Here is a 27,670-nt window from a genome sequence, read left to right as displayed (position 1 = left end):
GCTCGGTTTCCTGCTCAGTGGGCGTCAGTTGGGCCCCGGCGGGCCCCGCCCCCGCTCGCCCGCCCTCTTTCTCGCCGCCCGGCCGGCCCGCAGCTGTCACTCAAGGCGGAGGGCTGAGGCTGGCGGCGGCGGCGGGCGGAGAGAGAGGCAGCTACGCCACAGCCCAGCGGCGGCCATTCGTGGAAAAATAGGCCGTCCCGCTCCTCCCAGCTCCGGCTCCGACCGGCCTTCTCCCCGCTACCCCCACCCCACCCTCCGCCTCCTCCTCCTCCTTCTCCTCCCCCCTAGAGCGGCGCCTCAGCGGGGCATTAATGCGGGATGAGCGGTATGTAACCCCCTCCCTCTCTCCCTCCTGTGCACACCCCTCCCTCCCTCCGCTCCTCCCTCCACCCTTCATCCCCCCTCTATCCCGCCCTCCCGGGTTCCCCCTTTTCTTTCCCTGCTGCTCCCCCTTCTTACCCCGCTCTTCTCTTGCTGCCCATCCACCCATCCGTGCTGCTTCCTCTTATGCCCCCTTTCTTTTCTTCCTCCCCTGCCTGCCCCTCCGACTTGCCTCCTCCGTACCTCCCTCCTCCATTCCCCCTTTCTTCGCTAACCCTCCCTCCTGTGCACATCCCTCCCTCCTTCATTCCTCTTTTCCTCCCTCTTTCCCTCCCATGCACAACCCTCCTCCTGCCCCCTAAAGCATCGACGGCCACTCAGTGGCCGTCGATGCTTTAGGGGGCAGGAGGAGGAGGAGGGCTGTGGGTGGTTTTTTTCCTGCTGTCTCTGGGAGAGGAAACCAAACCTCCCCTTTCTGGGTGTTAACTCTCCAGCCCCCATGGGTTGGGTTTCAAACCACGTTTCTTAGGACTCGTTCTTTTGTAATAATGATTTGCACTGTTGTTTTTATGAAGAGGTAAAGGCGACAAGCTGGGAACCAAAAAGGATATGCGTGTAGGTTTTGTTATTGTATAAATGAAGGTGAATAATTAACCTGTTACACTTGATATTTTTTGCAGATCAAAAGAAGGAAGAAACTATGCCCACAGAGGGAGAGAAATCTCCCGAGGCAGAGAATAACAACAATAATAATAAAAAAGGGAAAACTGGAGGCGCACAGGTAAAGAACACACAGATGAATAGGGAAGTGCCCGAACTATTAGCATTTAAAATGAAATGTTAGGTTAACAGCATATCCTGCTCAGGGCATCTTTCTTTGGATTGGGTGAAATGTAGTTGGTTGGGTGCAGTATTTTACTGCCTGGACATGTTTTTGGTTTGTTTGGGTTTTTTTTTTTTCATTGCATTTTGCAGTGATCGGTGGCTTTCTGTGTAGCAGTAGTAGTACTCTAAATTTTTCTTTAGTTTGGGGGGGGGGAAGATTAAGGATGCAATTGAGGTCCTGTCTCACGTACTTATTGATAATTTGGGATTTTATGTTTAAATACGATTTACAGAAATACGTACTTCCTTATTCAGAGCTGTATCACTGGTCTCTATGCAGAAGCACTCTAATTTTTTTCTGCTTCCTGTGTAAACCTTAATGCTTACTTCTGATGGTTCATACTTGTGCTCTTCTGAATCTGTTCTCTTTTCTCTCTTTATGGATAGGATTCTCAGCCTTCACCTCTCGCTTTGCTAGCAGCCACTTGCAGCAAAATAGGAACTCCTGGTGAGAATCAAGGAACTGGACAGCAGCAGATTATTATAGATCCCAATCAAGGTTTGGTACAGCTTCAGAATCAGCCACAGCAGTTGGAATTGGTAACAACTCAGCTTGCTGGAAATGCTTGGCAGCTTGTTGCTGCTGCTCCTTCTGCTTCAAAGGAAAACAATGTTGCTCAACAAGGATCTTCTGTTGCCTCGAGTGCAGCAAGTCCCTCCAGCAGTAACAATGGAAGCACATCTCCTTCAAAAACCAAATCTGGCAATTCTTCAGCAACAACCCCTGGACAATTCCAAGTCATTCAAGTACAGAATCCAAGTGGTAGTGTCCAATACCAAGTGATTCCACAGGTTCAGACAACAGAAGGTCAACAACTTCAAATCAATCCATCTAATACTACTGGTCTACAAGACATACAGGGTCAAATTCAGCTTATTCCTGCAGGGAATAATCAAGCTATCCTCACAACTGCAAACAGGACAGCTTCGGGGAATGTTATTGCTCAAAACCTAGCAAATCAGACAGTTCCGGTCCAAATTAGGCCTGGCGTTTCCATACCACTGCAGCTGCAAACTATTCCTGGTACTCAGGCGCAAGTTGTAACAACATTACCTATAAACATCGGTGGGGTAACCCTAGCATTACCTGTGATAAACAACGTGGCAGCTGGAGGAGGCTCTGGCCAAGTTGGCCAGTCTACTGAGAGTGGAGTTTCCAACGGAAATCAGCTAGCATCTACACCTGTCACTTCTGCCTCTGGTAGTACAATGCCAGAGTCTCCTTCTTCATCTTCCACCTCCACAACCACTGCCTCAACATCTCTAACTAGCACTGAGACGCTAGTAAGCTCTGCAGAAACAGGCCAGTATGCAAGCACAGCAGCCAGCGGTTCAGAGCAGGCGACTGAAGAACCTCAAACGACTGCTACAGACTCTGAAGCCCAGAGCTCCAGTCAGCTGCAGTCCAATGGACTACAGAACGTCCAGGATCAGTCAGGTTCCCTTCAGCAGGTCCAAATCGTAGGTCAGCCTATTTTGCAGCAGATACAGATCCAGCAGCCTCAGCAGCAAATTATTCAGGCCATTCCTCCTCAGTCCTTTCAGCTCCAGTCAGGGCAGACTATACAGACCATCCAGCAGCAGCCTTTGCAGAATGTCCAGCTGCAAGCAGTGAGTCCAACTCAGGTGCTCATCAGGGCTCCAACTTTAACACCATCAGGGCAGATCAGCTGGCAAACTGTACAGGTCCAGAATCTGCAAAGCCTTTCAAACCTTCAAGTTCAAAATGCTGGGTTACCCCAACAACTAACCATTACCCCTGTGTCTTCAAGCGGTGGCACAACCATTGCCCAGATTGCACCAGTGGCTGTTGCTGGTACCCCCATCACTCTGAATGCTGCCCAGCTTGCTTCAGTACCTAATCTTCAGACAGTAAGTGTTGCCAACCTGGGTGCTGCAGGTGTTCAAGTTCAAGGAGTTCCTGTTACCATTACCAGTGTTGCGGGTGAGTAGTCTGACAAAGTTTCCAGTCTTTTGGTGGGGTTTGGGGGATTTTTGATGTTTTTCTTTTCTCTCACTATTACCAGACAGTTTAAAATTAATACTTTTTTATTTTTTCAGGATTTTCTGTAATAAATGTTAAAGCCTTAGCTGTGAGGGGATACCTTATACTTACTAATAAAATTCAGATTTTGAAGTGGTTGACTCCTCACTTAAACACTGAGCTAATACTATCAGTTTCATCAATTGAAACAGAACTGTTTGTATATGATCTTGTTCTCCATCATATTAAAGACCTGTAGGTTTCAGGAGGAACATGACACTTGATTATTGTTGGGGCTTTGATATATTTTAAAAAAAACCCCAAAACCCATCAACTACAAAAAGCTTTTTCCAGACCAGGCAGCATTCCTACTCTTTGCATGGGGAATGTACTGTGAGAAAAGTGATGGTATGTGAACTGGAGTATCTTGTGTCATGGCATGCATTTGTATAAAACTCTTTGTTGTAGCCTAGACTACTAGCTCCTGAAGTTGTTCCCTTAAAACTTTGAGTTCTGCAAAGAGTTGGAGTGGAACAAAGTATGCTTGCACACAGGATAGCTCTTGTTACTTGTCTTTTTGAAAGAATAAAAACAACTGGTAACTGTACCTCAGTACTTGCTGATGAACTTTTGATATGTTTTATGAAATGCCTGTTTGGTTATGCTAGTCTCATAGTTGGGAAAGGAACTATTAAAAGGCTTTAGGCTGGATAGTAGAGCTTAGTTCTACAGTAAATTACGTGCAAGGTGTCTGTGGTGTCCCACAAGGGCAACTCTACATGTAAAACTTGTAATCTTTTGTCAAGTTGCCAATAAAACTTCATCTATGGGTTCTCTCTGCCAGTTTGATAACTGCTTACATGAACTTGGTTTTATTTCACACAATAGAAAACTTTTATTTGTAGTAGTTAAAATAAACTATTTTCTTAACAGCGACCTTTTGAATTTATTTTCTTTATCTTCTTAACAGTGACTTTAATGAAACTGTAAGAAAAAACCCCAACCTTTTAGTATGTCCAGTCTTCCTAAACAAATGTTGGTGTCATACTGATTCTTGATTGGGTTGACTTTTTTTAAAATTTCTTTTAATAATCATATGGCAACATGAGAAATGTTTAACTGAACAAAGGATTGTTTTTTTAATTGAGACATTTCTGACAAAGACTGAACATAGATTGATAGTAAGAATTTTGCCACTGGGAGAATTTCATCTGCTATGGTACCATTTGGCACAGGATGGCCTGTTGAAATACTGTGAGCAGGCTGGATGCACTGAACATGCCTTACTGAAGGAGTGTTACAGAAATGTTAAACTGGGTAATAAGAATTAAAACCTGGACCTTGTGTCTAGCTGTAGTGGTTCAAAAAGAACTTTCATTGAGCTGGAGCTGACCAGCTGCTACAGTATGTTGCAGTATGGTTTGCCTTGGAAAAATTTTCCCTTGATGGGAAGGTGCTGCTTGACTACTGTTGTGAGACAGAAGCTCCTACTTTGGTAGGGGACACTTTATATGAAGCTTGCTTTGGGAACAACCTAGATTTGAGGGCATAAGAATGAACCTTTCTGCATGCATTTTTTTCTTGCTTACTGGTGGTGTACAACTGTATAGCACACACTAATAAGTATTAGAACAAGAGATCCCAAATGAATGTCATCTTGCTCAGTTACCTTGACATGCACCTCTGCTGGCATGTGATGCCTTTTAGAAAATAAAGGGATTGAGATTTGGAACTGAGGGTGGAAGAGGGGGGATGAGTCACAAATATGGACCTGGAGAAGTCAAGCCTTAGTCATACAGGACTTGTATATTAACTAAATATAAGTTTGGTGACCATTGAATTCCCCTTCACTGTATTGTCTACTGTTCTATGGTTTTGTGGGTTTTTTTTTTCCAAAGTAGGCCTTATGGCTGCTTCTGTAGCACTTGTAATTTTATGCCAGCATCTATGAGTCCTCTGACCTTCTCTCCGTTCCTTTGTATATAAGGTACTAGTTCTTTTTCCCAAGGCTTGAGGTTATGGAGAAAGAATAAAATTTGAGAATGCGAGAGATTACTTATCATTTCTTCCTCTTATGTATTTCTGCTTCTCTCCTGTGAAACCTGATTTTGCAGTCTGGGAATGGGAGATGTGGAAGCATGGGAAGGGAAGTGAAAAGTGTTATGTGCAGTCCTTAATGCTATATTAAATATTAAAGGAAAGAATGGATATGAAATATGAAATTACAAATATGCTAAAATCTAAACTTTGTTTACCTCTTACAAGAAATAAGTAATCTTGATCAGGGCTATCAACTTCCTCAGATTTGCTGGGGTTTTTTAAATGTTTTTTGCTATTGTTGTTACAGGAAACCTTTAAAAAAATAAACAAAGGGCTCAGTTACCTCAACATTTGCAGACTGGTATTTCCATTCTTTTTCTGCAGTACCTGAGCTTGTTGGCATGAATTCCTCTGTACAGTAATTGAACTCTTCAGAAGAGGATCATTTGCTACAAGCGAGTACTAGAAGTAAATGTTAGAAATGAGCTGTATGGAGGATGTCCATAATGTGCCAGGGAAAAGACTGACTGAAGGGATTCATCCTATGCATTGTTTCCTGTGCTCTTACTTTAAGAAAAGTTATTCTGTACTTCAGGCAAACCCAACTGATTAAGCCAGCTAAGATTCTGAGGGGGGGGGGGTGTGTGGAAATCACAATGAGAATTTTTGTGACATAACTGCTCTTTGTTTGTGTTGTTTCATGAATATTGTTTTTTCTAGTTATTTCTACAGTAGGGTAATTTAGGTACCTTTTTCTTTGTGGGTTTTTTTTAGTAGTAAATAGAATAATGAAGCAATAGAACTCTAAATGCAAGCATGAAAAATTTAAAGCTTCAAATTATTATGGGAATATTAAGCTATAGGGTTTTGGTTTTGTTTTGGTGTCTTTTGTCAAATGGTTTCTATGCTGTAGAAGAGACAGATTTTACCTTGGGAAGAAAAATGTTAAACTTTCCAATTAAATATTTTCTTTTGGTCTGCTTTTTATAATCTTTGTTATTTAAAGTCTCTGGTCTCAAGGTTGTACAGGCTCTACTGTAAACCAGGCAAGATAAATAAGTGTTTGGGGTTTTTTCAGCTAAAAATTCCAGCATTGCTTTTGGTAAGAATCCCACTTTGTATGTTATGTGTGGTCAAAAAACAGGGCAAAGGAGAAAAGTTCTTGCATCTCTTTATTCTCTGACCTTAGATAAAAATCATTCAGATATCAATGATATAGAGGAAAACTACTTTCTTTTCTGTGGGAATGACGAAGCATTGACACAGGCTGTCCAGGGAGGTTATGGTCTCTCCATCTTTGGACACAGTAAAAAGCCATCTGGATGTGGTTCTGCTGTAGGCGGCCCTGGTTGAACAGAGGTTTGGACCAGATGACCTTAAGAGGTACCCTCCAGTCTACACCACTCTGTGATTGTGTAAAAATGTTACTGAGATAATGTACAAAGTGTCAGTCAAAGGAGTAATTAAATGTACAGTAGAAAGCAGGATGAGAAGATAGGAACCAAGCATCTGAGCCTTAAAAACAGATTTTAGACAAATATTTAAGAGCTAATCAAACAGACTACATAAAAGCAACCACGTTTACTTGAACATGCAGGGATCTACAAATACCTGCCTTGCTGTAAGTTCACTACCTTTCATGGGTTTTAGGCAAGCCAGTTCTGCATAAAGTAAACTGCCTTTCCTCCTTGCTGCGTGAGCTGTTGTATGCACGACTCCCTGTGGAACGGGGTAGTCGTTAATGTTAATAGGCGGTGACTTCCTGAATTTAGCCCCTGTGAGCTTGAGGACCAGCAGGTACTGCATAGTTCCCTTGCCTTTTTCTAAGGCTTCTGCTGCGATAGCTGTAGAGTTCAGAGAATTTCTCTCCCCCTTCTTAAAATAAGGTATCCTTTACCTTTTAAAAAGCTTATTTTCAGGCCTTATTTCTTTGGATGTGTCAATCGACAGCATAAGTGACTGTGGAAGGAATTTGTTTTAGTGCTAGATGGCTCTAAGAAAAACATGTAGCTCATAAAACCATTTCCTTTTGATGGGCTGTTTCTTTGTCCCTCAACACATTGGGCTTGGAGGCGTATTTTTTAATATGTTTTAATGTTTTAGGGAAAACATTAAATGTGAGCATTTCTGGATGCTAAAAAATACAGGGTGAGATAGAACAGACCAGTTGAACTGTAATGAAATGCTGAGTATTAATGGCTTTGCTGTCAAAGTTTTGTGTTCTGCCTGTAAGATTTCTTTCACTGGACCCTTCAAAAGAGGTCACTAGCTTTTCCTGAGCTTGTTCATTGTTTTTGCTGACAGCAGGGAACCTAGTAGTGATAGTGGAGATGATGTCTTTTCAGAATAATTCCCTGGGTTTTATGCAACAAAACACCACCAAAACCACAAACAACAAACCAAAACAAAAACCCAAAAGCAATAGATCAGATCTGTATCTAACTTAATTTTGGGTCCTGGAATCATTTTGTTACATGAAGATGGTGTTTGTCCCATACGAAAGTGTAGAAAACACTTTGGTTTTAAAATTGGGAAAAATACTCCTTACTTTTTATGTATACTCAGTCTAAGCTTTGTTAGTTACTTTAGGTAAAAATCACCATATTCCATCACCTTGCAACTAAAGTTCAAGCTGTTTTGTGCAAGATAAGTGGTGACATGGCCTGAATTATGGGGAATTTGGAGTTCATCCACCAAAATAACCTGGAGGGTTGACTTCTGTTCAGTGGAGCAGTCTGTTGCCTGGCAATACTAGAAATGGAGAACTCTGTTTTGCAGGGCTGTGCCGTGATCTTTTGACACTTGGTATTGGATTCAATTCTCATTAATAACTGTATTTTTATTTGGCCACTTGAAAAACTTTCCCTTCTGTTTCATACTCAGTCGTAATGTGAGTTACTAGGGCACGTTTGTCTCTGACCAGCTACTTCCATTGCACTACTATTCATAACAGTGTGGTTTGTCAGTACCTCTAGGTTTGCTCCTGCTTACTTGTGTCTTTTCTCATTTGTCTTCATCCATCTTCAGTCTGTCTTCAAGGTTTTCACAGAATCGTAGAATATATCTCTTTATTAACTCTTCTTGTGTGACAGTTACACAAGATGTACTGTTTTAAGACTGAAGACATCGCTTGGATAGTGTTATCGCAGTTGCTTAAACTTTGGAAGGGGAGTTTGAAACATTCTACTAAATGCTTAAACAGGAATAAAATGATACGTAAGATTAAATGCATGCAATTTAGGAGCAGTGACTGGAAAAAGGGAAACATTGCACCCAAAGGGTAAAAATGAGGCCCCTGGGAAGTATCAACCAGTCAGCCTCATCTTTGCCTAGTAAGATCATTGAACAGGTCTTCCTGGGGAGCTATGTCAAGGCATATGGGTGACAGAGACATAGTTAGATACAGCTAATGTTGCTTCACAAAGCGCAAACTGTGCCTGACTAGTCTGGTGGCCCTCTGCCATCGTGTGACTGGTGTAGGTAAGGGAAGAGCAGCTGACACCATCTACCATGATTTATGTGAGGACTTTGACACGGTCCCATGCAGTAGCCTTGGAAAGAGACAGGGTTTATGGTTATTTGATGGATAAGGAGTTGACTGGATGGCCACATTCAAAGATTTGCTGTCAATGGCTCAATCTCCAAGTGGACAGTGGAGATTGAGACCTCTCAGGGGTCTGGGTTGGAACCAGTACTGGTCACCATTTTTATTAATGACGTGGTGGATTGAGCTCACCTTCAGCACGTTTACAGATGGCACCAGTCTGAGTGGTGCAGCTGGTAGGCTTAAAGGAAGGGATGCCATCCAATGGACCTTGACAAGCTTGGGAGTTGGGCCAGTGTGAACCTCATGAAGTTCTACAAGGCCAAATGCAAGGTCCTGCACCTGTGTCAGGACAATTCCTGGTGGCAACACAGACTGGGTGATGCTTAAATTGAGAGCAGCCCTCAGTAGAAAGACTTGGTGATATTGGTAGATGGAAAATTGGATGTGAGCTGACAGTGTGTGCTTGCAGCCCAGAAAGCCAATTGTATCCTAGGCTACATAAAAAGAAGCAAGACCAACAGATTGAGGGATGTGATTTTGCTTCACTGCTCTTGAGACCCCCATCTGTAGTAGTACTGTGTTCAGTTCTGGGGTAGAAGACTGGCATGGACCTGTAGGTGTTCAAAAAGAAACATGTAGGTGTGGCAATCCAGGACATGGTTTAGTTGATGTGGTGGTATTGGACAGATGGTTGGGCTTGATGATCTTAGTGATCTTTTCCAACCTCAAAAAAGTCTATGATTCTGTGACCTGTTAGAGTGGGTCCAGAGCAAGGCCATGAAAATCATCAGAGGGATGAACTTGTGCCTTGTGAAGAAAGGCTGAGAGAGTTGGGCTTCTTTGGACTGGTGAAGAGAAGTCTCTGAGGAGACCTTGTTGCAACCTTTCAATACACAAAAGGAGCTTACATGAAATGCAGAGGCTTTTTACCAAGGTGTGCCTGTAGTTACAGCACAAGGGGCAGTGGTTTTTAATCTAAACCTACAGCTTTTCAGTTTAACACAAGGAAGGAATTCTTTACTGGGGGGGTGGTGAGATGCTAGAACAGGTTGCCCAGAGAAGCTGTGGCTGCCCCCTCACTGTTAGTGTTCAGGGCCAGGTTGAATGGGGCTTTGGGTAACCTGGGCTGCTGGAGGGTGTCCCTGCCCATGGGTTTGGGACAGGTCCCTTCTGACCCAACCATTCTATGAACACAAGGGTGTTTCTGATCTTACCTGCTGACTTGCAGGTGGTGCAGACAGGAATAATCTGCTTAGATACTCTTCCCACCATTTAGTGATCTGTAGCTCAGGTCTTCTCAAGTCAGAAGTGGGATGATTATTACTTTTATTTAATACTCCTTGATGGATTTATTTTCTTCTGTGAATTTGTCTTTATTGAGTCTGTATAGTTATTGCAGGATTATATCAAACATACAAAGGCTTTTCTTAATTGTTGTGTAAGGCTTTTTTTATAATACAGGACTTTTGAGAACATTCAATAAAAACTGAATGATCTGGTTCACCTTTATAGCACTTAGGGTCTTCTGTTAACTTTATCACATAGGCTAGTTACTGAGGGATGGGAAGATGCATAGCTGCAAGTTCTAGATCACACTGACGTTGAATGACAGAAAATGCATTTTCATGACAGGTAACCTGTGGGTCTGCTTGTTTGTGTTAATTTAATAGTGAGTTTGTGTAGAAGCAGAGGTTGGTGAATTGTGTAGCTAAAGCAAGGAGGGATGTCTGTAGGTGGTAGAAAGGTGAAAAGGGTTTTAAAAGGCCACGATATAAACAAGCAAACCAGTAAATAGAAATACTGAGGGTGGAAGTTAAAGGAGCTGAAGGATGGTGGATACATGTTTATTTTTTTTTCCTGATAACATCCTGGGAAACACTGGATGTTCATTGGCAAGCGAGCTGCAGCAAACACCTTGAAAGAAACAAGCTGCAAGCTACGGAATCTACTGTAAAAAGGTAACTACAAATAACTGAGCTATTTTCCATAAAACCAGAAAAAAATGCAGGAGTTTTACTTTTTTATTATTTATTTATTTCATAGTCTGTTACTTGGCATTCTGAGGGTGTAGTTGGAAGGAGTATAGGAATTTTTCCAGGGTCATGGAAGGTCACTTAGGATTGTTCTCAGGTTGCCTTGAACTGAGAATTGTTGCAGAACCACAGTGTTTTAAATATTGTGGCACTGGCATTCTTTTTAAATGCTTCAGAGTAATGATAGGAGAATCATTATGTCTTCTAATGACAATATCAGTTTGGTTGTGGGTTTCTCCTAAACTGAAATTCAAAATAGTGGCAGAAGCCGTTTAACAACAAACAGTGCTGGTGGGGGAAAAAAAAATGTTTGTCTTGGTGGTAGTAGCTTAAAAATAAAATACACTGTTCCTTAACATAATGCATGACCTACCTGTTCAGCTAAAATGCCTGTGGAGAACAACCTGGTAGAAAAATGTCCTGGTAAAACAAGCCTTTTCTCCCTGACCTATGAGTAACAAGCCATGACTTCATCACTTCTGGATGAAGTGGGAAAGGGAAGCATTTTGAGTATTGGCTTTGCTTATAATTGAGGTGAAACAGGTTTCTGATGAACTGTTTCTATGTTACTAACTTCAATAATTAAATGTAAGTTTTTAAATCTTCAAAGAAGAACGTTAGCAAAGCTGTATTTCTGTTAGAAATGTGGTCTTACGAAATGGTTTCAATACAGGTGTAGTCTCTGACAGTATCCAGCTTTGCCATCCCCTCTCTCATTCATGGCTGTCAGAAATAAGAGCACATAAAGCAGGAAATTAAATGTCAAGCAAACTGAGTGATACGGTACATCTTCATCAGACTGTTCATGTTTATTTATTTAAGGATGTTTTGATCCACAGTAAGCCACCTTGTTCTTTTATTGCCACCTGGGGCTGGGAGGAGCAGAAAGAGGCATATTCAAAACCTGATTTCAGTAGCTTCTTTAGTGTGACTTTTAAACTATGGCATACTTAGCTTTGTGGGATTTTGACACTGGCAGATAAGATGAATCAATTATTGCTGGTTTAATGTATTAAAATGTTTAATGGTAACTAAACAGCTGTAGTATCCTGAAAAATATGTAGTGTTTTAGCACGTGCTGAGGTAAGTTTGGGGTATAAATACACAGTTATATGGATTTCTGTATGTATCCATTCGGGAGAATGAAGTTTCCAGTGATGTTTAAAAGGACTGATAGTGAATAGCAGTCATACACCTTGATCAGGTGGTCACTGGTAAGCTGTGTTATACTGACATGCATACTTAATAAATGGGCAGACTTAGTACAATTTGTCTTGTAAAGAGAAAATGATCAGTTACTGACCTCCTACCAAAGAACACATGGGATACATGTTAGATACAAGTCTGACTTTCCTTAATTACAGTGGTTACAAGTGATGATGTGACCGGTTTTCCCTTGCACAAAATACTGATGTTTAAGAAATACAGGATTTGATTGTCTTGTTGTCAGTTACTTCCTGATGACCAAAGAAACATCAAGCTCTTAAATTTGTTCTGAACCGAAAAGGAAGTTTAAGCTTATGGTTTTATAGGGATAACAATGTTACAGAAGATGGCAGAATTTCTAAGGGTTTGGATCTTAGAGATTCACATTGGCCTTCTTTTGTGGTTCTGTAATACAATATGTAGCTTTGTTGGTCCTTGCCTGGTGAAGGATGTAACAAAGCTACATTTTTAATAAATAAATTCTCCTCTGTATTGGTTAGTTTATCTACACATAGGCTGTTATAAAACTAAGGCTTGTGTCTCATGTTTAGCCTTACTGTAAAGGGTCTTTTAAAATGTTTTATGAATATTACATTTCCTGATAACTTGTAATCACCTTGCCAGTGTTTGTGAGTAAATTATAACTGCTATACAATTAACCTAGTTTTAAAGTCAGCTATCTTCCTTTCTGTTGAAAGGATTTTCTATATATGTACCTGCTAACTAATCCCTTCTGTGCATAGAGGTATATTTATTTTTAGCTTGATCAATATGAAGATAACACTTCATATGGCCAAAATGTTTATTTCAAGGGCACTTGTGAACCTTCTAGTCAAGGGTGAAATATGTAAGCTAGCTAAACTGTAGTCAAAATCCCCACAAAATCCAACCAAAAAACCCCTACCCCTAAAAAACCCAAAGAAAGTACTGGAAACTTAGCTTGCTGCTTTTCTTGTCAGACTCCTCCTGTCCTTTCGAGATTAGGCTATTACTCTTTGCATGGTAATATACAGAAATTAAACAGAGATGGTAAAAAACCACACTTCCTGATAACAGTATTTTAGTTTCCACAGGGCAGATGTAAGAGAGGCTTTTTCATGTGTGTTAGTTTGTCAGGTATTGACCTCCTGCAGTCAGACTGTAGAGATCAACAGTCAACAAGCTTCTTTATAGTCCTATCCTTATTTCAGAGTTAAGGGTAAGAGGTGGGAAAAACAATGCCAAAGCAGGGCCGTGTTCTGTTGTGGCTATAAGCTGTAGAATAACCTGAGAGTTGGGCCAGAGTTGTGGGATGGAGGGAGATGTTCCATAAAAGTAAACTTAAAAACCTTAGATCTTCTGCTAATTTCCATGCAGGGCACCTGACATTGTGGAACTTGGGTTTTCAGTTATGTGGTGAGGGTTTTGGGTTTGTTTTTTTAAGGGTGTCTTAACTTGCTATACTACTGCTAAGCCATTTCTCTGATTTCAAATCCTTCTTTAAAATACCTTATAAATTGACAGTATCTTTTTGCATTTGAAGCCACAGCATCCACAAAAATCAGAAGCGTTGCCTTGCTTTGATTGAAACCTCTGCTTGGTTGCCCAGGACTAGATCTTGTGAAACTGTAGCTCTGTAGTTGATTTTTATGTTGTTTCTATAGAGGTCTTTCTGTGTTGTGTTTGTGGTAGCTCTTTCCTGTTCTTAATAAAGTAATGAAAACTGGCTTTCAGTTTAATGAAAGATGCTACTATCTGGGAAAACAACTTTTCTGTCTCAAAGTATTGACATGACTTAAGGTTGTCCTAAAGCACTTAGGTAAAACCTTATGATTTTGAACTCTTTAAAGTATCTTCATGAAACTTATTGTGTATTTGTCCTTATGTTGCCAATAAGATTCTTGCATAAAAGGCAAAATACTTCAGATTTTTTTAAGGTGTTTATAACCTTCAAACTTACTTTTTACTGACTTAAATCTCATGCTTTTAAGTGTTACTTTTCACAAAAGTTAAGCTTAATTATGTTGCTGTTCACTAATTTTTGAAAACACCGAGTCATTTGGTAAGATTTGTAAGGACTTTCTATCCTCTCCTTCAAAAACTTACTCTCTCAGTCAGCAACAGGGAAAAGATGGAAAGGTAGACATTTGCTGCAATGCCTGCCCTGTTGTACCCGTTTCCACCCCCCTCCCCCAACCCAAGGAAAGGAGAGGTATCTGGTTGATGCTGCAGTTTGCACTGGAAACCTCCTGCTTGTAGTAGCATCTGGACACAGTGCTGTGATAACCCAAATTTCTTGTAGTTGGATGGATCCAGTTCCTGTGTGTTGTCGTAGAAAAAGAATGTTAAGATATGTCTGCAGGCTGACTGTACTTGGTGTATGCAGGGAAAGGGGAGATGAGAAACCTCTTTTCCCCAGTTGCTTTGCATCAGTAACTTGTTGAATGGGTGAGCTGCTGCATCAGCTCTGATATCTGTTGAGCTTTGGAACTCTGCAGGCTCTTGTTAACTTTACTTGGCTGTCCTGCAGTTATGTACATTGAATTATGAAAGTCAATTGCAATTCTCTTTCATTTTTAGAACGTGCATTCAAACAATTGTTTAATTTTTTTTTTCAACATTAGCCTCTCTGGCTCTAGGTACATTTTGCAAAACATTGTTCAGATTTTGCAGTAAGGTGGGTGCTACGGGGGTAACTCTCACTAATGGTGTCATCTTTTTGACTGCTGAATGCTGATTGCGCAAGTGCAACAGGAAATCTATACAAATTGCTCTGGGGAACTAAGTACTAGAAACTAGAAGTGTCCTTTTCTTAATCTAAATTCCTTTTCCTTCCAAGATCCGTTTTTGTGAAGTTTGACTCCTGTGGTTTCTGTGGACCATTAGTTAAGTCGTTCCCTTTCTGCTCTTGTCTGTCCTGGTTTTTGACTAGGATAGAGTTAATTTTCACAAGAAGTTGGGAGAGGACACAGCCAGGGCATCTGACTGAATTAGCCAAAGAGATATCCCATACTGCATGTTACCATGCTCAGTATAGAAGGCTGGCTGGCCAGAGAGGAGGAGTGCTGGGCATCAGGTCAGCAGTGAGTAAATTGCATTGTGATTCACCCACTTTGTATATTCTTTGCTTAGCATTATTGTTGTTGTTTTCATCTGCCTTTGCTGTCCCAGTAAATTGTCCTTATCCTAACCCATGAGTTTCATCTTTTTCTTCTGATTCTCCTCCCCATCCCACTGCAGGGGAGAAGGGGGAGTGAGCAGTCACGTGGTGCTGAGCTGCCACCTGGGGCTAAACCACAACAGTCTTTTTTTGGTGCCCAGTGTGGGACCCAAAGGATCGAGGTAATGACAGATCGAACCAGAGCATGCTAAAACGGATTTGTGGGATGCATGTATTATATGAAACAGTCACTGATCACAATTATGTTCTGTTTGTTCACATGGCTGTGTGTATTCCCTGTGGCACTGTTTATCACCTCTGGGAGAGGGGTCTGGATTCTCATTGCTGTACTCTGTAATATCAACTTATGATAACATCAATGATCATGAGGTTAAGCTGGTATTTGTATGTGGCCTTGCGTGTACCTTGGATGATATCTCTTGAAATTGATTAATAATGGTACCCAGTCTATGGGGAAGACAGGGGCTATTTCCTCACTCTTTTCACCTCCCATTTTTCCTCAAAAGCTGTTGTTAGTAGCCTAAAGAATTTTGAATACTCTTGGGATGTTCAAAGCATCATGTACTCATTGCTGTGTCTCCTGAATGTGTTTCAGGTCTCAGGGTTAGAAAAAAATTGTTTTAAGAGTAGCACCCAGAGTTCTGTCTTGAGGCTGGCTAGTCATAGATGGCACAGCATGTGGGAGAACATGGACAGGTATTTAGAGAACTTCTCACCTCCAGTAGTCTGGAACTTTACCCCTGAACAATTACAGGATGTTGATAGAGTGGTGGAATATTTGAAAGGAATATACTGTGGCTATTCCAAAGCCAGTATCCCCCAAACACTGCTTGATAATATGCAGCATCCTCAGGTGAAAGAGTCGGGGGAAAAAGCCAGCAGGCCCTGTGGCTGCTCAAGCCCTGGCACAGGCGCTATGGCTGCTCCAACGCTGGTGACAGGCATTGTGCCTATTGAAACCCTGGTGACAGACAGTGCTGCTGAACCAAAAAAACCAAGATGATGGTATCAGTCACTCATATACAGAAGAAATACACAGAACAATCAGTTTGCTTTGTAATGGATGATGGTAAACCAGGACTGGAACAGAAGGAAGAGGCGGAACCAGAGGTAATCCTGAAGCCCTGTCCCTGAGTGAGTTCTGAGATATGCTAAAGGATTTCATCTGCCACCCAGCCTCTAGAGGTGACCTCTGTCAGGTGTGAGGGAAGGGTATCCTTTTAGTGAAGAGGTGGTATGTCATCAAGACAGGTGGATCACCATGGAGAGAATATGTCCTATTCCCCACATGTATGGAGCAGTATCTCAGTAAGCATTTTTCTGCTCAAGAAAGAGGATATAGAGGGTAGACACCATGAGGCACACTATGGTTTTACCTGTCATCACAGAGAGGACATGAGGAGGTGGGACAGAAGACCTGCCTCAACCCTAGAGGCATGAGTGCTTTCTTAAGCATTGTGGCTTTTTTGGAGAATGCATGTTCCAAATTACAGGAAAGCCCTCTCTATCTGGTGACCTGGAAGAAGAACAATTTCAAATGGGGCCCTGAGCAGAAACAAGCTTTTGAACAAATTGAACAGGAAATAGCTCATGCAGAAGCCCTTGGGACAGTCTGGGCAGGGCCAGATATAAAAATGTTCTCTGCACGACAGCTGGGGAGAATGGTTCTACCCAGAGTCTCTTGCAGAAAGTGCCAGGGGAGACCCTAAGTGGACCCCTAGGGTTTTGGATCTAAGGCCTGCTGTACTCCAATGAAAAAAGAGATATTGGCAGCATATGAAGGGGCTCTAGTTGCTTTGGAGGTGTTTGATGCTGAAAGCACAGCTCCTCTTGGCACCCTGAGTGCTGGTGCTGGGCTGGATGCTCAACCGGAGGGTCCCATCTACACATCATGTACCTGATGCTACAAGGAGTAAATGAGTCACAGGGATCACACAGGTGGCTTGAATAGGAAACCCCAGTCACACAGGAATTCTGGAAGTGACCATGGCCTGACCAGAAGGCAAAGACTTTGGAATATCACTGAGGAGGAGGTGACGTGCAGAAGAGGCCCCACCATATAATGAACTGCAAGAAAAAGAGAAACAATATGTCCTGTTCACTGATTGGCTCTGTCACATTAGGGGAAAGTATCAGAGATGAAAGACTGCTGTATGGAGTCCTATATGAGTTGCAGGAGATGCTGAAGATGAGTTGAGCGTTTGCCAAGCTGAAAGCCATCCAGCTGGCTTTAGACATTTCTGAAAGAGAAACATGGCCAGCTCTCTGCCTCTACACTGACTCATGGATGGTGGCAAATGCCCTGTGGGGGTGCTTACAGCAGTGGAAGCAGCACAGAGGGTTATGCCACTGGGGCAAGATACTGCTAACCAGCTAGTGAAGCTGGTTGTAAAAGAGTATCATGTAGATGCCCATGTATCCAAGAGTCAGGCCACTGAGGAACATCAAAATAAACAGTGGTTGGATCAAGCTGCTGAGACTGAAGTGGCTTAGGTGGATCTTGACTGGCAACATAAAGGTAAAGTATTTATAGCTCAGTGGGCCCTTGACACCTGAGACCATCAAGGAAGAGGTGCAACTGTCTATGGCTTGTGATTGTGGGGTGGACTTAACCATGGATGCTATCTCACATGTCATCTGTGAATGTGAAACGTTGCAATCAAGCAAGCCAAGTAGTTAAAACCTCTTTAGTATTGAGGACGATGGCTGAAATACAGAAATGGGGAGGCCTGGCAGATTGATTACATCACACTCCCACAAACCTGCCAAGGCAAGCACGAGTCCTTACAGTGGTGGAAGCAACCACTGGATGGCTGGAAACATATCCTGTGTTCCATGCTACTGCCCAGAATGTGATCCTGGGCCTTGAAAAGCAAGTCCTATGGCAATGTGACACCCCAGAAAAAACTGAGTCAGAAAGTGGGACTCGCTTCCAGAACACTTTCATAAACACAGGGGCCAAAGAGCATGACATTGAGCAGGTGTATCACATCCCCTGTCATGCACCAGCCTTGGGGAAAATAGTCCTCAGCAGCCTACTGTAACATTCCATGTTGAGAGCAATGGGTGATAGGACCCTCAAGCATTAGCAAAGGCCATGTGATTAGTCAACACTAGGGCCCCTGCCAATCAAGCTGGCCCTGCCCAGTCAAACCTTCCACATGCTGTAGAAAGGGATAAAGTCACTGGAGTGCACATGAAGAATATGCTAGAGATGACAGTCTCAGTTACTCCTGCTTCACGCAGAGGCAAACCCATCCATTGGATTGCTTTTGCTCAGGAACCATGGGGCGCTCAGTGGATGATGCAGAAGGATGGGGAAGTCCAATGTTCACCTCAGGGTAGTTATAGTTTGGTTGTGAATAGCCAATAAATTTAATTGTAAAGGACTGTCTTGGTTTATCCCCATCTGGCAGCTGTGCACCACATGGCCACTTGCTCCCTCTCCCCCACATGTAATGGAATTGGGGCCAAAAAGTGGGTTGAGATGACAGTTTACTAGGAGCATAAAGGAAAATAACAACATTAACAAAAGGATATACAAAGTGGGTGATACACAGTGCAGTTTGTTTACTGGCAATCTGATGCCCAGCCCATTCACAAGCAGCAGCCCTTCTATACTGGCTGTGATGTCATATGGTATGGAATACCCCTTTGGCTAGTTTGGGTCCGGTATCCTATCTGTGTCCCCTCAAAGCTTCTTACAAAAATTAACTCAATCCTAGACAAAAACAAGGACGTTGCCTCAAAGAGTAGTTTTTCATGCTTGCTACTTAAGGTGAACAAGAATGACGACGCAAGTACAAGATGTAGTAAAAGGAAACTTGTTTTGACCTAATGATGGATGCCCAAGCCTAATCATGGTCTTCAGTGGTCAATCACTGCATTAGCTCTCTTTAACGATCCAGGTGGTGTTATGGAAGTTGCTATTTTGCAAATTAACTTTGAAGCTTGAAATTGATTGATATATATATGTGTGTATATATATTATTTGGCTTCATAGTAATTACTTAATACTGTTGAGTTTTCTTACATGAATGTGTTAGACTCATGTATGGGAAAGGATATGTGAGTTTTAAGTGGTAAGATGCAGTTTTACAGCAAAATTGGAAAGCTATGTGATGCTGAAGGACAAAGGATGTGCAATCCTGTATTTTGATAATCCCGTATCCCGTGGCAATAAGTAATGCATTTAATTAACCCCTTAAATGGGAATGGTTAGTGACTAAGTTCATACAGGTTTTTCTATTTGAGAAGCATAAAAAAATCTGTAATATTCTTAATTACATTTAGTCATAACTATGTGTGCACTGCAGTGAGTGAGAGTCTCGTTGCACTTGATTTGCAAAATAAATATTGTATCAGGTTGCCCTGTTGTTTGTGTATTGTCCTCTGGTCAGTTAACTGGCTATTATCAAAAAAAAAAGCAGTGGACTTAGACCTGAGAGATAATTAAATGCAATGAAGTAGTTGGTAACAGTGTTATTTTGTGCACTAGCACTTTATTGTAACTTAGCATTGTAACCTGACAGTGTATACAATAAAGTTCAGTCACAGGATTAGTGATGATTTTGTTAATCTTGAATATTTCCCAATTTCAGGAAATCACTGTTAAAGAAATCATGGGGACCTGAGAAAAACTTTTAATCTTCTAGAAGTAGGTATAAACGTGCAGTGACTGCTTTGACAACTCACACGAAGTGACAGATGAAGTGTGACTTTGTTCTCACATGTAATGATTTGGTTAAACCTCTTTCTGAAATCTGTGTTGAAACATGAGAGCCCTTGTTACTGAAAGGTTTGATTATGAATGGTGAAGTATAGTAATATCAGATTTTGTGGTTTGGAGTACATCAGGAAGAAGTAATATCAGGTGATCTCATGGTTGTAGCAGAATTTTTGGAAGGCTTTGAATGATATTTTAATGCTCCAAGGAAAAAGTCATACAGCTTATTTTTAATAGGTCTTTTTTCTCAATCTAGAGCGTGTCAGGAGATCATTCTGTTCCTATATGGAAAAAATTCTCAGCCACCTGCTTTTAGAGTAAAATAATGGGAATTCCTTTATCTTCCCTTAATAAGTATAAATGTTACAGCCTTTAGTGATCCATAGCAGATTCGAGTATATAGTTTTAAAAAATCAAAATCCCATACAATTCAAGACTGTAGCCGGCTCACTTGAGTTTAGACCAATTTTTTTTTCAGTTGTTTTGTGAAAATCATCTGATTTATCTTAAAGAGAAAAGATTTTTCAACTGGTCTAAAATATATTTATTTTACTCTCAAAGGATAAGAATAAAAAAATTATATTTAACAACTTTAAAATGAGAACAGATGCATTGCCTTCTATTCTGTGTGCTGGTAGTGTGCTAGCTTGTTGGGATGCTCTTTCAGAAATTTAAAACAAAAATTAAGTCTAGTCACTATGTTATTAACTTCCCAGTGTTTTCTGATAACTTTGTAAATCTCTGGCAAAGAACATTTACCAGATACCTGTGCTTTCTTCAGTTACTTTTTGCCTTAAAGAGGAGAGGTTTTCTTATTGAATGTAGTGGCCTGATAAGGCTATTTCTATGATATGTTGAAGGTTTCAAAACCTTTTGTTCTGAATTTAGTAAGTGGAATCAAAGGGAAGGGAGTTTAAAATAAATGAGAAATTAATTTAAAAAAGAAAATCAGTATTCACATTAGAAAACATAGTAACTTTGTTAATGGCATCTAAAGAGCAGTCATTTAATTACTGTTTAACTGAAACCATATGGATAATGTGATTGTCTGCCTGAGTAACCTTCCTTTTGGCCTTTTCACTTTTGTACTTTTGCCACCTTTACTGTTCTTGTGAAAAATTTATATTTAGATGTATCATCATATTATGTTTCATAAATACATTAAGGTTGTAGCTCTGTAGTACTGAAGTATGTGTGGTCCTTCTATGGAGGAGGGAAAGTTTGAAGCAGATAAAGTATGGGTCTGCAATGGTACTTGCTATTCTGAAGAAGTATCAGAAGACTCTTGTGTAGTTGATTGTCTTATGACTTAGAGACTGAAAGTTGGTTTGTATAGAATCAGCACAATAATTAGATTTTTGGAAGTGCTGGACAGTCTTCTCCATAAATGTGGATTGGTCAGATCCAGCAAGAGTTATGTGGTGGACGTAATCACTGTAGTCATGGTGTAAAAAAGGAGTCATCCTTATCAGGATTCTTATCAATTCACATCTTACTTGGAAAGCCTTAGTCTGGCAGCCTAGGGGGAGGTTGGATCAAAGCTTTTAATATCAGTTCAGGAAAGTAAGAGAAAGGGAAAATTAAGCTAAAATTATGCTCTTCGGCTGTGTTCTGACCATGGACTGGTTAGGTCCCAGGACCTTTTGTTCAAGTAGGACTTTGGGACATGGATGTAGTCATCCCTCTGGCAGACTGTAATGACAAAAGATAATTGTTGCCAGTGTTCTTGAAAATATGACTAATAGTGAAAAAGGCATAAAAAGCTACACTAGGTGTGGCTGTAATGTGTTACAACTTTAACTTTTGCAGTGACTGTTTGTAGACTCATCATTTGTAGTGCTGCTTTATAAATTAAAGGAGTTTGCATCTTGGATATGCTTAACAGAGTGGTTTGTGCTCTGCAAAAGACTACAAGCTGAGCGAGTTCTTCCTGCTAATTTATTTACCTTTGGCTACCCAAAAGCTGCAGCTGGTTTTCAACGCAAGCAATCACGTGATCATGTTAAAATGAGCATTAGATACAAGGAAAACGATCAGCCTTCTTTTTTTTACTCTGTTTTTTCATAGCACTCAGTCAGCACTTCAGCAGCTTTACAGCCTGATGAGGAATTGCCACTGGACCAGCACTTTCTTTGGAAGCTCTCGTGTCCTTTTCTGCCACTGTTATGCTCTAGTACTAGATATTACTAGTCACATTTATACCACAATGTTCTCTTTACCTTATCATATTCTTCCTCAAGGATTCTCATTAGTGCTTTTCTTTCCCATTAGAATATGTGAAGTAGATTTACTTCTAGTATGTTGCTATTCTGAAGAGACAGCCTTTGTTCTGTCTTAGACATATGGAGACTTAGCATTCAAGATGAAGCCTGTAATTATTTTTCTGTGGCTCATACCTGCTGCAAAGACCAGACTTTGTTGAGGGGTTGTTTGGTTTTACTATCTATCTGTCCATCATCAAGCGGGATTCAAATATTATCTCTTCTGGGCTTGTCCTTGTTCTTCTCAGAGAACCAAAAGTACTCAGCATCTGTCAATATTTGTGGCCTGCTTAAGAAAACAAGGAATTCACGTTTATTCATATCTAGGCAGATCAGGTACAAGTTTCAGACAGAAACCAAGAGAAAGAACTTGGGGAAAATTTGGTTAGTGCCTTTGGTGGAAATAACTTGGTACAGATCTAGGCACAAGACATTTATTCTATTTCCTTTAGCCAACAGTGGTATGTTAGAGGACAGTCAAGTCACTTTGGGAAGTTCGCTGTATATCATATTCTTTAGTCCTAACCTATCTGCTTGTATGTGGTGGAGTTAGATGGTGTGGATAGGTTTCATCTGTGGCTGTTATGATGATATACAAGATAGCCTGTCCAAGCATGTGTTGCTCCTCAGCAGTCATGTGAATGAAGTAGTCGTTATCCTGTGCTACACTGTATATGAACTCATTCAGTAGATGGGTTGTTTAGACTTCAGAGAGAGTGGTGGTTTCAGTCTTATCTCCATTGTTGGTGTTTACTGTGGATGCTTGAGAAGTTAAGTTGGGGTACTCATTTGAATATCTCATGTTACCTCTAAGGGATTTGTAAGTTTTGTCAATTAATGCTTCAACACTGAGGACTTTCAAGTCTTTAAATGTTATAGTCTATACTAAGGAATTTTGGTTGGTCATTACACTTTCTTAATAAGTAGGTAGTATTTCCTTTTATTTCTCATTTGTACAAAGGCACTGGGGTTTTTTTTGTTTTTTTAAGTGGCAGCATCCGATGATATTTTGTCCCATTCCTGTTGCTGTCAGGCCTGGCATTCGGTGTTGTCAGATTGTGACTGGAAGTCATATCCCTGTGTCAGATTTAGTTAGTCACATTACTTTCTTAGACCGTATAGTACTTTTTTTTCTTTTTTTTTTTTTAAACAAGGATAATACTACCCTCCTGCTCAAGAAACTCTGCTTCTTACCTGTATTAGAATAGGCTTTATTTTGCTTTAATAAAAAGACAGTAATCCTGATTTACTTTAATCAGGAAAGCTTATGAGATCAATAAGTTTTTTAAGATTAATTTTTAATTCAAGTCAATCTTAGAATTCTGTTTGATTTAGTCAAGCTGCTTTTCCAGTTGTCTTGAAAACATACTGAAATAAAAAATAAATAAATAAATCACAGTATCTCTTGAGTTGGAAAGGACCCATAGAGATCACGGAGTCCAACTCAGGACTACCTAAAACTGAACTGTATGACTGAGTGTTGTCCAGACACTCCTTGAACTCTGACAGGCTTCGTGCTGTGAGCACTCCTCTGGGAGGCCTGTTCCAGTGACCAACTGCCTGCTCAGTGACAAACTTTCTCCTAATGTCCACCTTGAACTTCCCTTGACTGAACTTCATGCTGTTTCCTTGTGTCCTGTCACTGGTCACCAGAAAGAGATCAGCACTTCCCTCTCTGCTGCCCCCCTTGACAAAGTTGTAGACTGTCATGAGATCACCCCTCAGCCTGCTCTTCTCCAAGCTGAACAAACCAAGTGACCTCAGTTGCTTACCACATCTCTGGCCCTCAAGGCCCTTCACCATCTTGATCATTCTCCTCTAGACACACTCTAACAGTTTGATGTCCCTCTTACAGTGAGGCACCCGACACTGCCCATAGTACGGGAGGTGGGGCTGCAGCAGTTCAGTGCAGGGTGGGACAATCAACTCCCTCAGCCAGCTACACTGTGCTGGATGCACTCCAGGGCATGATCAGCCCTTTTGGTGCCGGGTCACTCTGCTGACTCATATTCAACTTTCCATCAACCCAAACCCACAGATCTCTTTCTTCAGCACTAGTCCCCAGCCTCTTGGCCCCTAGTTTGTATGTATATGCAGGAGTACCCCATCCCAGGTGGAGAATCCTGGAAAAAAAGAAAGTCCCAACCAAACAAAGCTATGGTATGCTGGCTTGTTCAAGTCTAGTTCTACAACATTTCTGTTTCTTTGTGAAAGTTCTTTTGTTGGCTCCATATTCATTCAGAACAGCTTGTGGGAGAGGTGACAACTGGTATGTGCCATAAAGCAATTTTTAATATTAGTTAATTCTAGTTTTCTGTCTGTACATATATTTTTCGAAGGTTGTGAGACATTAATTGGCAATAGATGTAACTATTTCTGTGTGAGATTGTTTAATGTTTTCTTGTCAAAACTTTTGAGAAAAAGAAAACAGTTGTTAAACCTAGTTCACCTTTCTTAGTATCAGTCAGTAATTTGCAGTCTTGTACTTTTCTAGTAACAAATTACATTACACAGGACTATCTGAGCTCACAGGTAAGTACTTTAGTAGTGATGTCAGGTGCCCACCAAAGCCACTATCACTCCTCAGCTAGACAAGGGAGAAAAAAAACAACAAACATCTCATGGGTCAGGGAGAGATCATTCACCAATTACTGTCACAGGCAAAACAGGTGATTTTGGGAAAATTAATTTATTACCAATCAAATCAGAGTAGGATCATGAGAAATAAAACCAAACCTTAAAATTACTTCCCCCCCCCCCCATCCCTCCCTTCTTCTCAGGCTTAACTTCACTTCTGACTCTTGCCTTCTTCCCCTGAGTGGTGCAGGAGGATAGGGAACCGAGGATGTAATCTGTTGGTAACATTTTGTTTCAGCTGCCTCTTCTTCCTCACATGCTTTCCCTGCTTTAGCATGGGGTCCCTCCCTTCAGAGGCAGTTGTCTTCAAAAACTGTTCCAGTGTGGGTCCCTCATGGGGTCACAAGTCTTGCCAGCAAATCTGTTCCGGTGTGGGCTCCTCTCTCCATGGGGCCACAGGTCCTGCCAGGAGCTTGCTCCAGTGTGGGCTTCCCATGGGGTCACAGCTTCCTTCCAGTGCCTCCATCTGCTCCAGCATGGGGCCTTCCACAGGCTGCAGGTGAATATCCGCTCCACCATAATCCTTCATGGATTGGAGGGGCACAGCCTGCCTTACCATGGTCTTTACCATGGGCTGCAGGGCAATCTCTGCTCCAGCGCTACCACCATCGTCTATGGATTTGGCCTTGGCCACCAGCAATGGGTCTGTCTTGGAACACTCTGGCATTGGCTCTGTCAGACACGGAAGAAACTTGTAGCAGCTTCTCACAGAAGCTATCCCTGTAGCACACCCACTGCCAAAACCTTGCCATGCAGACACAATGCATAGTGCTTCAGGAAAACGACTGGTTTGAATACTTGCTTTGTGGGTTCCCTTAAACTTAGTTGGATTTTTTTTTTCCATAGAATGTATAAAGTTTGTTCACTCATTGAAATGACTGAGAAAAGGTACAAACATTTTCTTATTTTTCAGGTCAACAGCAAGGACAGGATGGAGTTAAAGTACAGCAAGCCACAATAGCTCCTGTTACTGTAGCAGTAGGTGGCATTGCTAATGCAGCAATTGGTGCTGTTAGTCCCGATCAGATAACACAAGTGCAGCTTCAACAAGCTCAACAAGCTTCTGACCAGGAGGTGCAACCTGGCAAGAGATTGAGAAGAGTTGCCTGTTCGTGTCCTAATTGCAGAGAGGGAGAAGGAAGGTAAATGTCATTTTTGTCGTTACTTAGGCATCTTATCACAGCTTGCCTCATTTGGGCATGAGATTTTCTTATATAAATTGCCTACATTTTTAATGTTTTGTATTAGAAGGTGTGTGTAGTTATTTTTAGACCGGGGATTATAATTGTCTCTAACATGAAATATTTTTCCTAATAGCTAATAATATTTTAGAATATAATTACTTAGCTGTTTAAATTTTATCTGTTTAGAGGCAGCAATGAGCCAGGAAAAAAGAAACAACATATCTGCCATATTGAGGGATGTGGAAAAGTTTATGGCAAGACATCTCATCTCCGAGCACATCTGCGCTGGCATACCGGTGAAAGACCATTTATATGCAACTGGATTTTTTGTGGCAAGCGATTTACAAGGAGTGATGAGTTACAAAGACATAGAAGAACCCACACAGGTTGGTCAGCACTCTCTGGATGTGTAGTATGGCAGGTATAAATCATCGTGGCCATGGCTAAGCAGTGGTATCAAAGTTCTCGCTTGTTAGGGGGTCTGAAAACTACATTGAAATGTAAACAAAGTAACTTTAAAATTTAAAGAGGAAGTGATAGACTTCAGTTTTCATCAATTCAAGCTAACAACGAAATCAAGTAAGATGAGAAATCTGTTCAAACTGTTCTTCTCTACCTATGCTAGAGAAAGGTGACCGTACATAGCTGATGGACATTAGGATTGTCTGTGTACCAGGGTCATCGTTTCCTCACTTGGACTAGTTTAATCCTTAAGAAATTTATTAACCTAGTCCTTACATCAGATTTGGTCATCTTGGGAAGTGTCTTGAAGTTTCAGGTGAGAACTGATGAAACAAGTTAATGATTCAGACTGGAAAGGTGGACCTTTTAGAAACTGAAAATGTTACCCAGCCATCACATTTCTAGTCTCAAGAAGGTGTGTTCCCCCATCCTCACCCACTTGCCCCCCTCTCCCACCCAATGGCATCAGAAGACAGCACTTGAAGTCTAAGTGCTAGTTACATTTGAACTGTGAAAGGACTTTTTAGTATGTTGAATTTATCTCTTTTGATGTAGGTTTCATACATACCCATGGAGCTCTGGGATTCCTATTTCCACTTTCCCTTCTCATCACTGTAATGCAAATAACAAAAGTATTCTTTAAAAAATGCTATTAAGCCGTTCTTTCCGGGCTTTTACCTCTCCTACTTTGTCTGCTTTATGGAAGTTTACGGAAACTCTGGTGACCTGAAATCCAAACTTCTCACCAGATAATCACAGCATAGCAAACATTCCTTGAGAAAAGTTTAGTAGTGAAGAGTAGTAGATTCCCAGCAGCTGAACAGAACACACCTGGAAATCAGACAAGGAGAAGAAAACATTGTATCCTTTTAAAGACACTGCCAATGTTGAATAGAAAAGGGTTGGATTCAAATGATCAAGCAGTGTTCAATGCTCCCTTTCAGTAACATTTTGGTTTTGTTTCTCTTTTTAAAAGGTGAAAAGAGATTTGAGTGCCCAGAGTGCTCTAAAAGGTTTATGCGAAGTGACCATCTCTCCAAACATGTCAAAACTCATCAGAACAAGAAAGGTGGTGGAACAGCCCTTGCTATCGTTACCTCAGGAGAACTGGACTCTTCAGTTACTGAGGTTCTTGGTTCTCCAAGAATTGTCACTGTTGCTGCCATTTCTCAAGATTCAAACCCAGCAACCCCTAACGTTTCAACAAACATGGAAGAATTCTGA

General features: G+C 41.2%; 1 protein-coding gene across 1 annotated transcript; it reads left to right on the top strand.

Annotated features, from left to right (window-relative positions):
• Positions 1-232: 232 nt before the first annotated feature.
• Positions 233-27,670, top strand: SP4 (Sp4 transcription factor; the record flags this gene model as incomplete). Its single annotated transcript, XM_084260080.1, has 6 exons — positions 233-325; positions 1,002-1,102; positions 1,594-3,151; positions 25,714-25,942; positions 26,171-26,370; positions 27,423-27,670. Exons 1-6 carry the CDS (start codon positions 319-321, stop codon positions 27,668-27,670), a joined length of 2,343 nt encoding a protein of 780 aa, XP_084116206.1. The 5' UTR covers positions 233-318.

The sequence above is a fragment of the Gallinula chloropus genome (assembly GCF_964237585.1).
Source record: "Gallinula chloropus genome assembly, chromosome: 2".
NCBI classification, from domain to species: Eukaryota; Metazoa; Chordata; class Aves; order Gruiformes; family Rallidae; genus Gallinula; species Gallinula chloropus.
Note: the sequence above shows the minus strand (reverse complement) of the source record. Positions and strands in the feature narration are given on the sequence as shown.